Source organism: Calliopsis andreniformis, chromosome 6 (genome assembly GCF_051401765.1).
Source record: "Calliopsis andreniformis isolate RMS-2024a chromosome 6, iyCalAndr_principal, whole genome shotgun sequence".
Taxonomy (NCBI): domain Eukaryota; kingdom Metazoa; phylum Arthropoda; class Insecta; order Hymenoptera; family Andrenidae; genus Calliopsis; species Calliopsis andreniformis.
In genome coordinates, this window is record NC_135067.1 from 5621369 (window position 1) to 5635417 (window position 14049).

The window sequence follows — 14049 nt, forward strand, 5'->3', positions numbered from 1 at the left end:
GAAACATTTTCTTCGTTTCAAATAGCTTAGTGATACACCTTGAGAACCCGAATTTTTTCTAAAAAATAATATAATCAAATATTTGTTTTAAATAGTAAATTAAACATTTCTATCAACGCTAAAATTTAATTTATCAATTGATTCTTTCTATTTAGAAAAAAAAACAGAAATAAATAAGTAAATGGAATAAAATAATTAATAATTAAAGTTGAAAGTTAATACTATTTTAGTTATTGATATACATAAAATGTCAATAGTATTTATTAATACAATTAACTATGAAAAATCTTAAACTCGTGTACTATAAACGAAACGTTAAAAATATTTGAGATAACGAAGGTGAAGAAACTGATAGTTAGACAATTTCACACAAAATACTACTATAAGGGTTTAAATCTAATTATTTAAATCTAGATATTTAAAAGCTAGAAGATTTCAAGTGAAAACGCCTGGGTGAGTACAATATTACCTATTTAAACTTCCAGAAGAGATAGAGCATTATACAGGTTGTTAAAGAACTTTTGGTACAAGCGACAACCTAGTGATTTTACATGTAAAAATAAATCAATAATGTAGAGCTGGCGCTTTATTTTCTAGAAAATTAACTTTGAATTTTAGTCGAATACATACACATGCAGTGAAATATAATTCTAGGTGCTTTAGAGTTTATAGGTACACAGACTCATCAAGGGACCACTTCTACTTTGCAGTAGATAGAGTCAATGATCAGACAGATATTTCTCCTACTTCGTGCAGAAGCGTATAAACGTGTATACTTGTATTTGGTTCAAATTCAAACTTGATATTTTTTAAATTCCAACAAAATTCTTTTTATGAAAATTTCAAATTTTATCATGTATGTACTTTCAATTTACTTTCTCATATAGAGTCGCCACCTTTCCACTTATATCACTGATTTTCGGTCACCTTGTATTCTTGTAAAAGTTGTAAAATAGTTTCTGATACTACGTACAATCTGACGCACAATAGATAAATAATTTTTATAATATATTCACGAACCTTATATTATCTAATTATTTATTACAATAAATGTACCTTGGCATTTATTCATAACTTTTGACTAATACTAATATTGTCAAGAATAATGTAAAATTATTAGTTCGTCAGCGAATTGTGAAATATTTTTATTTATAAACTGTATGACATTCACGATACCACTACAATAGACTAACATTTCTCGTATCAAAAAAACTCAAACGCTGCATGTCCTTAGTAGGTCAAAGGAATGGTTGGTAGGGGAGACAGGCGAGTTGAAACTTCTCTGTTAAATACATCTTTGAATACAATCGGCGATTAGGCTTCAATATAAAACTACCATAGAAAGCAGGAATGAGTAATTAGAGGTCATGGCAAAGGTCGAGCTTCTATAGATTAACAAAGGATTCGCGGAATAATCTGATCTCTTCGAAGACTTTGTAGCCAATTAGGAATTCACTCATCTCGTAGATGTATTCACTATTTCAAGAGAAGAAAAGGAACAGCGTGAAGAAGATTTATTACATTTATCATTTAAGAATTATCTTAGTTCACAGAAAATTCATGTTTTCAGTAAAATACTGATCATAGTAACAATTTATGCTACAAATAATTAATATGTAATTATGATTGCTAAATATCTAGATATAAAATTATTTCCAGCGTCAACATTTTGGAATAATTTTTTCCATCAAATAAAGCATACTCTTGTTTTGTCGTTTAATGATTCATTATATATTTATTGCATTCTTGTTAATGTTAATGCATTGGCATAAACAACTGTGTTTTTAAAGATGTTTGCGAAAGTAGTTTACAAAAATGATTTATTTAGTGAAATAGTTTTCAACGCTCATTTTAATTTAATTGTTTTACCATTATTACTCTTCAGAATTAATTATGTAAATAATGTTTCTGCTTGCTTGCTAGTATTTCACTAATTTATAACAGCAATCTAAATTAACCGAGTTTACATATTATACATATTATAATACGTATTAATAATATTTTATATAAGAAATAAGAAACTATTAATAACAATTAAAAGGCTGTCATTATGAGTTTAGTAATTTTTGAATAATATTTTAGCATATATGTATAGTAAGTACAGCAAAGTAAATTTGTGACTAACATAATTGCTTTTTGAGTCAAACTTCTGCTAGCAACAATATCTTGTAAAAAGTGTCCTATTTTCATTATATAACAAGTTCCATACCTCTCTCTATGAAAGCTATACTAATACTCGTCTGTATTTATAATTTAGATAGTCATATGGTTGTTCATGGAATTTTATTTCGCCTATGCATTTTCATGAACATTAATGTAAAAAGTCGTAAAGAAGGTTGACAATGGATTTCATGAAAGTTTACATAAGAGCAGTTTACGCTGCAATTAAGCGTCGCAGGCATAAAATCAGGGAACAGTTCTTGCTCGAGTTTCGTGACTGCACCACTTTCTCCCTCGCAGCGTGACATAATCTTTTGAACAGTCAGGGAGCTGAAACTGAACTGCAAATGGAAACGGGGCTAGTTTCGTTCGTTATTAGCTACGGTGAACATGCTGGGGTACGGTTGTAACTCTCCTGCACTGCTGTTGGGCATTTTCCTACTGACAATGGAGATAAGGCCCCTTCAGGTAATGAAACTATTCTCCTATTCATTGGTAGCTCCATTTTATGTCTTATTGTTACGAATTTAATAATGTGGAATCCACTTTACTAAGAGTAAATAGTGTTACTATATTAGCAGTAAGTTTCAATTTCTTGTGGATGTTTTTGCTTATTGTTACTCCCTTTCTAGTATAACGTTACGACTAAATCGTAAATTATAAACGGCAATTATGATGAAAGAAGTGAATTATATTGACAGCCAACTAATAGATACTATAAACACTAATTGTATAATTTTGAGTTAAAAAGAATATGAAAATTAAACATTATAAGATTAGTACATATCACCTAGAACAAGTTTGATGACAAACTATATGTAGTTAATATTGTTTAGATACATTGTACGATCTACACCATAAACTTTTATCATATAAAAGATACTACATTTTTTCAACTCTGTTGATGGTTGAAATAGAAGTGCAGGAATTGAGCTTCTATACATTTCAAAAAATTGTAGAAGATACTTTTTATAAGGTGTTGAAATTTATTATACAGTTTTTTTGCACTGCACTTTCGTAAATATTTTGAATAATGCATTAGTGTGTCTTATTTCTGACAATTTTACATCGTACATTCACTTCCTTTCTATCAGTTAAATCAAGGCTAATGTTGAAATCGAAGGATTGTGATAGTCTTTTTATTTTAAAATGCTGTCTACAAATATACCTAATTCTATGATTAAGAATTTTGAGATTATTGGAAGACTAACGTACTGTTAAAAACAATTATAAAATTTGTTATAATTAAACATACATATATTAGTTTTCAATCGTCATAATTTTGTTAAATAGAAAATACATATACTATGTCATACCAATTTCCTACCAAATTTTAACAGTTTAAATATTTCATATACCATTACTATCTAACAGATATTATTGTACAATAACTTTTAAGAAGATATTCAACAATTTGTAAATCAAGGTCATTCAAGGTCAATGTATATCACATGTAAGTGGAGTTGAACTGTGTATATTTCACTTCGTCTTAAAACCCACCAATATTTATCATTGTTAAATTCAAAACAACGTGACATATAAAAATTAATTTTTAAAATTTGATCAAAATATGTATAGTAATGTATGTACATGTATAGTAGTAAATGTGTAAGAAACATTAACAATTAAGCTTTAAGAAATAGATATTACTAATACTGTGTATGATTAATGAGTTGAAAATCGTGTGTTGAAATGTTTCTCGTAATTATATTTATAATTACTATAATATAATATGTTTATTTAGCCTCGAATAGTGGTTGAAGATTACGATAACAATAGGTACCAAAATGGTTATAGCGACCAGCAGAGTGCTTATAATGGATACCAAAATGATTATACCAGCAACCAAAACGATTATAATGGATATCAAAATGATTATAGTGGCAACCAAAACGATTATAGTGGCAACCAAAATGATTATAGAGGCAACCAAAATGATTACAGAGACAACCAAAATGATTATAACGGCTATCAAAATAATTATAACGGCAATCAAGATAATTATAACGGCAATCAAGATAATTATAACGGCAATCAAGATAATTATAACGCCTACCAAAATGATTATAACGGATACCAAAATGGTGACAACAGATACCAAAATAATTACAATAAGGATCAAAATTACCAACCACCTGTTAAATTCGATAAACCAATCGTCGTAAAACCTATCGAAAAACCAAAAAACCAGCAAGATTTTAGTAAAATTCCTGGTGTTGCTGGCGTTGATTATCCTTTATACCACACCGTGCCTCCGACAGGTTTTTCATGTGCCCACGTTCCATACGTGCCAGGAATGTACGCAAACATAGAAACTGGTTGTCAGGTAATCTACTTTATCTACATAACTAGTTCAATCATTATACACGCCGTAACTTTGTTAAATTAAGTAGTTAACAGATCTAAAACAATCTTAATCTTATCACTTAAAATGTGAGTTCCCAAAATATGTAAAAGATTTGTAATTAATCAATATTTAAATTAGTTCATAGTTTCGTTTACTGTTCTGCATTTTTGTAAACATTGTAGGTCTTTCTGAGTTAATATTCATTATAAATTACTTTGCTAACAGAAGACGCTAACTGGATGTGATAGCGACAAATCAAATAATTTATAACGTTTCAGGCATATCATATTTGTCATGATGGCCGAGAAGGTCACCAAGGTGCATCTTTTCTGTGTACTAATGGAACACTTTTCAATCAACGCGAGTTTGCTTGTGATTGGTGGTACAACGTGAATTGTGCCGAAGCTCCAATTTTGTATAGGTGCGTTATTACGTATTTTTAATGAGTACGCCTGAGAATCTAATTATTTTTATTCAATTATAGATTAAATCTCGATCCAGAGAAAAATCCTTATATACCAAAGAAGCCAAAAAATGTGCCCCAGAAAGGCTTAAGGATCACGGTGCTTTAAATTACTTAAGACAAGTTTGAAATCTGCATTACTTCGACTAGGTATTGATGACTACTTTCACTAGGAAAAGCTGAGAAACTAATTGGTATTACTTTCATAAAAGATCAAGAAGAAACAAAGAATTTCAAATTTTTAATATTGAATAAAGTATATATATACACGAACAATTTAGATACCAAAATACTAGATAAAAGATTACAGATGATCTTGATTTGTGATCTTTTAATTCGGGATGTCTCTATATGTACATATATGATAAAAAAATGTACAATTAATTATTTATTTTATCATTCAGATATTTTACTTATCATATATTGCAATGTGAGAATTTATTTAAAAAGCAGTCCCAACTAATTATAAATTATAACGTTATTATACTTATAAATATAAAAATGTAATACCTGTATAAAGTAAACAATGATAAATTGCAGAAGATAAAACCTTTTATATTATACAAAAGACGCAGCGATCAAAGGGTAATTATATTTATTTGTACTCGTACAATATTAATAATTTATAGATACAATAAATCTATTTAAAGCCTACGTTCAGTTTTGCTGGTAAACGTGCCATGTTATGAACTTATTAATTTGTTTATAATTTAATTACTTTTAACCCTGAAGCATTGAAGCCCTTTTAATTAATTCTTTAACAGTAGTGTATAAAAATTGCTGACACATACAATTGCTTTGATAACTTGTTCTACTTAAAAATTTTTATTTCAAAAAAAAGAAAAGGAAAAAAAACAAAACTGATTCTCTTGATATACCACAAACATGAACAGAAAATTTTCATTTCACTTTGCTTGTATTGCTAAAAAAAATTTTATACAATTGTATATAGCTATAGCGTTAACATTGTTTATCTATCACTCTTTTCTACAACTGTATCGAAAATATCATCAAAATTTAGTTTTTTTTATTTGCATTGCACCGTGTTCCACCATTCACAGCGTTTTTTTACCTCACTGAAGGCAGTACCTGGTGGACAGAGGGAGGAAATTTTTGACCAACCAGAACAATTGTGGAAAACCTAAAAATAATAAAATATATGAAAATCACAATTATATGTAAATCAATAGAATATGATTTATAAGATTAAAAAGAATAATCTTAAACATTCCGTTCCCGCTAATTTCACTATAAATACAGTTTTGCTTAACTAGCATGTAATTGAAATTCAAATTTTACAATAAATAATTTTATTTTCTGCTTATAGCTTATTCCTTTCATATTTTGATTAATTTTTTAAATGGTTTAGTTTGGTAATCTATTATGACAAGGAACAGATTTGAAAAAATCGTGTAAGTAGTAGAAGCAAATAATAAAGCTTACAGTAGTATGCATACAAGAACACACAATCTATACGTATTATAATACAGGAAAATTATAATAACATCAAAATTTATAGAATATATGACTCTAAAACAATATTATTTTTTTCTTTAGTCATTTTTTCATATCATAAAAAAATCGAGATATATAGCTTATAAATTCGTAAAAAAGTGGTTTATACCAGAAAACGAAAATGATCAACTTTAACTGCAAAATATGAAGAAACATATCACACGAATATAGTGACGTAACGAGATACTCACTTGGCAATTCGTTTCAGTATCAGCAAATAGGCCTCTTCTTCCATTGCAATTGAAATTAGTTTCTGGAATATCCGTAAGATTTGTATAGCCAGAGATTACATTCCCCACGTTCAATCTAACGTTTTTATAAGACAGTGGCCTTGAACTCCCACTAGATCCTTTCGGTTCTTGCTTCTTAGCTTGAGGAACATTATTGTGGTTCCTGTCTGCTACGTGAGACCCAACGTGTCTCGAATACCGTTCGTGGAACTTCGTAAGGAATCCTTGATAATCAGCAATGATCTACAACACATAGACATAAAAATACCATTTTTTAAATCCTTCTTCCCATTTGAAAAAGAAATTAATAAGTTTTATGACTTCGGTTTTAACTACTCATAAAAATATTTATAATTTATTTTAAGTTCCTAGACTAGGAAATTACGATTTTCTTATTAAAGAAGTATGTTGAAAATTATGACTACAGTTTGTCAGCAGCTACAACCTTTTATTACCAAATTATCATGAATCGCGATTAGAAAGTTGTGAATGTTTTTCCTATAGATATTCCTTGTAGTTAGGCAAATAAATTTAAACTTTCAAGGGAAAGTAGAAAGCAGTAAATAATTTCTATGACATTATAACGAAACAAAACGACGTGACATAAGTCACATTCTCAAAAAATGTAAGTTTGTGACTTAATTGAAGTTTGCGAGATAGATTTTTCATTTTCAACGAAAGCAGATTAGATTAAAGAAATTTTTCTCTTAAAAAACGAGAATGCAATATGACCCAAATTCACAATACAAAGTTGATGTTCATAGTTTCGAACGTCTATTTCTCCATAATAAAAATATGTGACTCATTCTATTTTGCTGCGTAGCCACAAAGTTCCATTGGCTAAAGCTAAAGATTCTTAGAACGATTAAACTACTGCTGCAAGAGATGGTCGTGGGACTCTCAGATACATAGGATCCCCAGAAAAAGAAAAGGCGTAGCAGTGCACATAATCTGCATTCCACGGGTGCAAGTGAGCGTGCAGTAGTCAGCACAAGCATGAGTACACTTTTATTCGTGTCCTGAGCGCAGGACGACCACATGACCTATCTTCTTGCGCTAACTAATCTCAGAAAATTGCGGTCTACTTAAACGAACTGGGTAAACTAGAATCTCGTGTGTCGACATTTCCATGTTCTTCTTTCATAACCATTGATTTTCTGCTCACGCAGTTAGGAAAGTCGCATTGCTGTAGATTAGATATTTCCTTTAATGTGTAGAACACCTACGTAGCTTTGGTTTGTAAAGAAGAAACAAAATTGAAAGGCAAACATTTTTGCTATTAAAAGATATGTATATAGATATATGCAGGTACATATTCACAATTTAATGAGTACAAATTTTTCTTCTTCGACTTTTATAAATAAAATGATAAATTTTTTACTTGATTGCCACTTGACTTTTATAAATAAAATAAATTTTTAGAGTTTATAAAGTAAATTACTATTAGAGTACTTTGACTCAAATAATATTTATTAAATAATAGTGGATAATAATAACGAAAATTGCATTCATCGAAAAAAAAGGAATTGCATTTGAATTTCAGTAGAAGTGTTTATTTATTCCAATTTTGAAAATGTTTAAAATGATTATCATTATGCAGCGAAAACAATAATACGGAAGAAACACAGGGCTGTCGTAGACTATCCAAATCTACTTCTCACCTGCTTTAGTAAGCAGAAATATTTTTAGATTTCGCATAGCAGTTCGAATTTTGAACAAAACTTTGTTAATCAATTATTTCCTTTACATAACAATAACTTCTTTATTCAAATAGTTCTCACTAATTATAAAACTTCCTGTTAAACTAATACATACAAGTATTGATCTATTGATTGTTGTTACCTGTCTATGGATGACGCGGTAATCAAAGTACAAACACTTCATGAAGTTCACATTAATGCACCATACAAAAATTACCATAAAACAAGCATTTTTAATATTATAATCTTGTTTTATAGTATAAACTAAAATTAATGTACACTGAAAAAAGTACCTGATGAGAGTTAAAAAGAGCGATGTTACTGACGAAATAATCATCAAATGGCTCGTACACAGTATCCCAATCATACTGAATATTCCACGTAGGTATGTAAGTTTCCTCCAATAAATCAGCATTTTCAGGCAGTACCAAGGGTGATATAATAGGCTTGTAGACTCCAGGTTTGGTAGGTATAATTAGAGGCGCGTATTGTCTGTAATTCGTGTAGGTTTGTGGCTTTGAATAATCTCTGTGTTTATTGCTGTTGAAATTGGTAGAGTATTTATGTTCATTGGGTCTTGTATAAGGTGTACGAATCAGATATGTTGTATCTACTGTTTTCGCTTGATTATAGTGGAATCGCCCCTCTGGTGGCACATATCTACCATCTGGCGTTAAGTATACCTTTAACAAATGTTTGTTAGTTAACTAGTATCATTCTTACTGATAGTAATACTAATATTTTTCGATATTCTATAATATTAACACATAGAGTGATCTCATAGTTTTGGTTACATGTATGAAAAATCTATTAATTAATTGTATACACATATTACCCACTTGCTGCAACAGTGACACAAGCCCAAATCTTTTTGTTTAAGTTATTAAAATATACTCGACAAGATAGCCTCGGACAAGAACATTTGTTACATCAAATGCCTATATTATCTCGTTTTTTGGAAAATAAAAATTTTTAAGTTAAGCGTCATTGTTGCAGCAAAATCAGTAATGTTTAAATGTTTCCACGCACATATATTGTTCCTTTGAAACTGTTGTACTTTAAAGATTCTATTTTTTATATTACCCTAGTAAAAATCGTAGAAGAATCAAACGTACAAGCCGAAAAATCGTGATTTTTTATGAAGAAATGAGTTAAAAATATAGATGAAACTTTGTTGTTATCATACTTTTTTTTTTTTTAAATTAATTCTAAGTTTTAGTCAAGTATGCGTGGCTAAAATACAATTTTAAACGTCTCGTGGAAACGCGGAGTGAGAGGAGCATCTCTACTTTAAAGTAGATACATACAGTCAATGGTCAGACAGTGCTTGCTCTTCCTCCCTGTATTTTTAAAACGCTTAAAAGTATACTTCCATAAACTCTGATATGGACAAAATGCATACTTAAATTTTGTCAAAAACGAAACAAGATTTCAAACAATTTTATTGTATATCCTCTATATATTTTTTTATGTAGAATCACCAACTTTTAAAAATGATAGAAGTTGTGAAGTAATTAAAGTAATATTATGTGCAATTTTGATTACATTACATTTTACAAAATGATCTTAAAATAGATATGCATACCTTGATTACTTCAGGCATTCTTTGAACATGTTGATTATGTTTATGCACATGTCGAGCATCTAACACTACACCATCAGGTACTGTAATGCCTTCCTTATTTAATCGATTCAGAGCCAAACGATCAGTTCTGAAAGCTTCTTCTGGAATTTTACCTCCCAGTGATGGTAATACTTGTTCTCTGAATATTTGTCGCTTTTGCTATGAAAATATCACATTTGGAAAATCTCGGAGTTTGTTAAAATTAAATTAAAATTAGAAGTCTCTATTTGCATAAAATCAAGATACATAATGTAATTAAAATAATTTAATTAATAAATTCAATTAATATAAATTAATTAATTTAATAAATTAAAAAATAATTGAATGTGTCATGACACGTAATAGGTAAATAATTTTTGTAAGAAATCAAGGAATATTATATTATCTGTTTATTATTACAAGAAATATACTTTGCCATCTGATATCTGATATTTGATGATATTTTAATTTCAGTAATAGACATACAGAGTGAGTCATGCAATTGTATCACTTGAATTTCTTTTTAAACTATTTGTTATATGAAAAAATACTTCAAATAATCTTTGTTTGGTATCAAGAGTATTCTCCTCTTCGGTATGTTCCAAAAGTATTGAGATACCAAACAACTTTTGTATACAAGAAAATTCAGGTGATGTAGTTACGTGACTCGCCATGTATACACTTTTATAAATGTAAGAAACAGGAAACTGATGTCAGTCAACGTGTTAAAAGAAAGTGTTAAATACTCTCATATCACACCTTCTTCGCATCTACACATGTCGACGAAAATGCAACTAGCAGTGTGAGGTATAACCAAGTTCCTATTCCAGTGGTCTTCATCGTGTTGACAATCTCGTTGATCTATACCAACGCGTTCAGACACATTTCGCTTCTGCATTCGCGTTTCTGGAATACATATAGAAAACAATTTTTCTGAATGAGCGTTCTCTATTCGCAAAGAAATTCCACGGGCGTGAAAGTCGCTTTTAGTATAAGACTAGGTATAATTTGTAATATACACATAGCGTAATGAAATCCTTATACTGTTCGTCAAAATAGGTTTTTGTTCTTGAGAAATTTCACTTTAAAGTTTTATGATAAATATAGGCAATGTATATATAAATTCATTTTTGTCCATAATTACATAAAATTTGTGAATATGACAAAAATTTAGTATTTTTGACGTGTGCATGTTGTTCCCAGAATTTGTTTTTCGTGCTTTGATGATATGTACCATCCCAATAGCTGTGTGGAATTCGTCAAGTAGTGAATTACTTTAAAAAATATACAGGATGTTTCTCTTATTATCTTCGAATGAAAAAAGCACGCTACAACACCAGACAACACAAACTTGAAGGAAAGAATTTTACATGTTCCCAAATAGCATTCCTTCGCCAATGATTAATCGCACTAGAAAAAGTTTTCCTATGCTCGAAAATGTCTCGAACCCAATGGACACCATTTTGAATCTTTATTGGAAAGTACACTTAAAATAATATAATATAAAATGACAAAATAATAAAATTTCTTGCTTACAGAAAACCAAAAATATACAATTTGTCTACATTTTTAATTTAAAGATCATAGTATTATAGTTCACTGAATTCGTCTTGATGTGCATTATAAAGCTACAATTATAAAAAATAGATGTTAACGAGTAAAAAAATGATGATGACCTTGAAAACTCGAAAAAAATGACCTTCAGAGAAAAAAACATGGATCATAATATTCTTAGCTTTGAATCCAACAAAACTGCTCTGGCACAATTTTTCGTGTCAGCAGAAATAACGAAGCTATTAGGACGTGCAAGATAAAAGAAATACCCTGTATACATAGTGTTATGACCACAGTGTTTATTCACAACATTGCCTCTATTTATAACAAAACTTTAAAGTGAAATTTCTCAAGAACAAAACCTCATGTCGATAAACGGTATGAGACTATTTATACGCTATGTCTATAATACAAATTATATCCAGTCTTATCCTAAAAGCGATTTCCATGCCCGTGGATCCTCCTTGTTAGATCATTCATCTCGTTTTAACTTAAAAGTAAAATAATATTTATTTAGATGCACTGTTGAGCCAGTTAGCTTTGACTCCGTCAATCAGTTCGATATGTCAGACTTGAGTTATCCTATTTTGTAATCAGCGTTTGTCTATAGGGCACTTGCCTCATACAGTCCCATAGCCTTGTTCTAATTACTTACATCCCTGTAGTAGAACTGTCGCAATTCTCTTTTAGCAAGAGAAATGTTTCTATTTTCCTTTGAATTCTCTTTACGTGAGTCAATACGGATCTTCACTGAAGGATAGATACGTCTTAATTTTTAAGAAGTGTTTCTAATGGATTTAACAATCTTCTGAGCAACCAATGAATAGGAGTGGAACGTGTTTTAATTGAATTAGAATACATTATAGGGATCTATTGAACAATAATCATCAGAAGTTGTTGAGCAGCAGGGGCTTAATTTGTAAAATGTGAAAATGAAATGTATCTAACAAAATCGGCTACATCAAAATGCAACAGCTATAATATGGAGATATCAGTGAGACATATAATGCAAGAATGCCCAGTCACAAAAACTCTGACAGAAACAGCAAAATTTCCTTCAGGTATTAAAATTAGTTTAAACGACAAAAAATATAAAAAGAATATAATCAACTAATTAGAACAAACCAACTTTTTAAAAGAACTATAACCTACCTGTTTGTATAGGTGAAATACCTACCAATTACGACAATCCACCCTAGCTATAAGCACATCATGTATTCAAGTAAAATATATTATATATACTGTAAATAAATACTGTAATATATTGTATAATACACTAATTTATCAAACATGTGGTCGTTAATGACTTATGCAAGTTGAAGCGACTTTAAATAAATAAATAAGAAAATATCTAAAAGTAAATGATTCTATCAATTTTTAAATATCTATTCAATACAATCATTTTTAGAAACTTACTTACCTCTTAAAGTAAATTATAAAAATAATTTCAACACTGCAACGTACGAAGACATATTTTATTAATATTTATTAATATTTACGCAAAATACGATCGTTGTAATTTAAGTTGTTCTTTATAAACAATATTGTGAATACCACACTTCTCACTTCAACTAAATTTCGTTCTTGAGAAAGATTGTTAACACTTAAAACTATTACATTAATGCTCTCATGCTTTGCACTATTACATCAAAATGGAAACAAATTGTGTAAAGTGTCATAAGAGATTTCCTAAACCATTTAAACTTTCCTGTCATTTAACCGAATTATACCCAGAACCTCATACTTTTTATGAGATATTTCGATCTGTGTATTAACTGCTACATGCAAGGCAGTTTTGCAGCTAATCTACTTATTGCAGAATCCCCATTAATTTTAAGCGAAGATAGACTTTAGAGAAAGTTTGACCCCAGTAAAAGAAGATTATTAGATGTGCGTTTAGCTGGAACGTTTTACGTAAGTGCGAAGAAATATCCAATTGACCGGGAAAATGATCGTTGTGCTTAATAGTAATGTGGAAATTGCAGAAATATTTTAATGTTACGTTTAGGTGAATTAATATAGGATAAGAAAATGGCTTTTATATCTCTTTTAATTAAATCGCGACATAGTAGCACCCGGCATTTATTACTATTGATGAAGTCTAGTAGGATTCTACGTATACTTATAGTGCATCGCGTTTTATTCTATAATTACGAAAATTATTTCAGTTAAGAAATTTTATAGAAATTCTTAAACACCGACTTTTTAGGATTTATTCATTGAGATAGATATTGTATTTATATTTAATATTGGAACGTTAATACATAATTTGTGTATGGAATGAAGATGTAAAAAATACATGGATATAATATTCTTATACTTATTATTATTATTATTATAATTTTACACCTACATTGTAATTTATTATACTTTTGTATATTTTTTATGACAATATGGAAATCAAAACTCGTGCCAATTATTAAAAAAATTCACAATTTTTAAAAATTTGACATGTAATACAACCCTTACTTGATCTA

General features: G+C 29.4%; 2 protein-coding genes across 2 annotated transcripts; one reads left to right on the forward strand and one right to left on the reverse strand.

The window, feature by feature from the left end:
• The first annotated feature begins 2550 nt into the window (after nucleotides 1-2550).
• Nucleotides 2551-5079, forward strand: LOC143180044 (uncharacterized). The gene is made up of 4 exons (XM_076379570.1): nucleotides 2551-2628; nucleotides 3905-4486; nucleotides 4786-4928; nucleotides 4992-5079. The coding sequence occupies exons 1-4, from the start codon at nucleotides 2551-2553 to the stop codon at nucleotides 5077-5079; spliced, it is 891 nt and encodes a 296-aa protein (XP_076235685.1).
• A 918-nt stretch (nucleotides 5080-5997) lies between these two features.
• LOC143180045 (uncharacterized) lies at nucleotides 5998-10692 on the reverse strand. Its single transcript, XM_076379571.1, has 5 exons — nucleotides 10570-10692; nucleotides 10001-10198; nucleotides 8709-9098; nucleotides 6677-6958; nucleotides 5998-6111 (listed from the first exon to the last, which is right to left on the reverse strand). Exons 1-5 carry the CDS (start codon nucleotides 10690-10692, stop codon nucleotides 5998-6000), a joined length of 1107 nt encoding a protein of 368 aa, XP_076235686.1.
• Between the last annotated feature and the right edge of the window lie 3357 nt (nucleotides 10693-14049).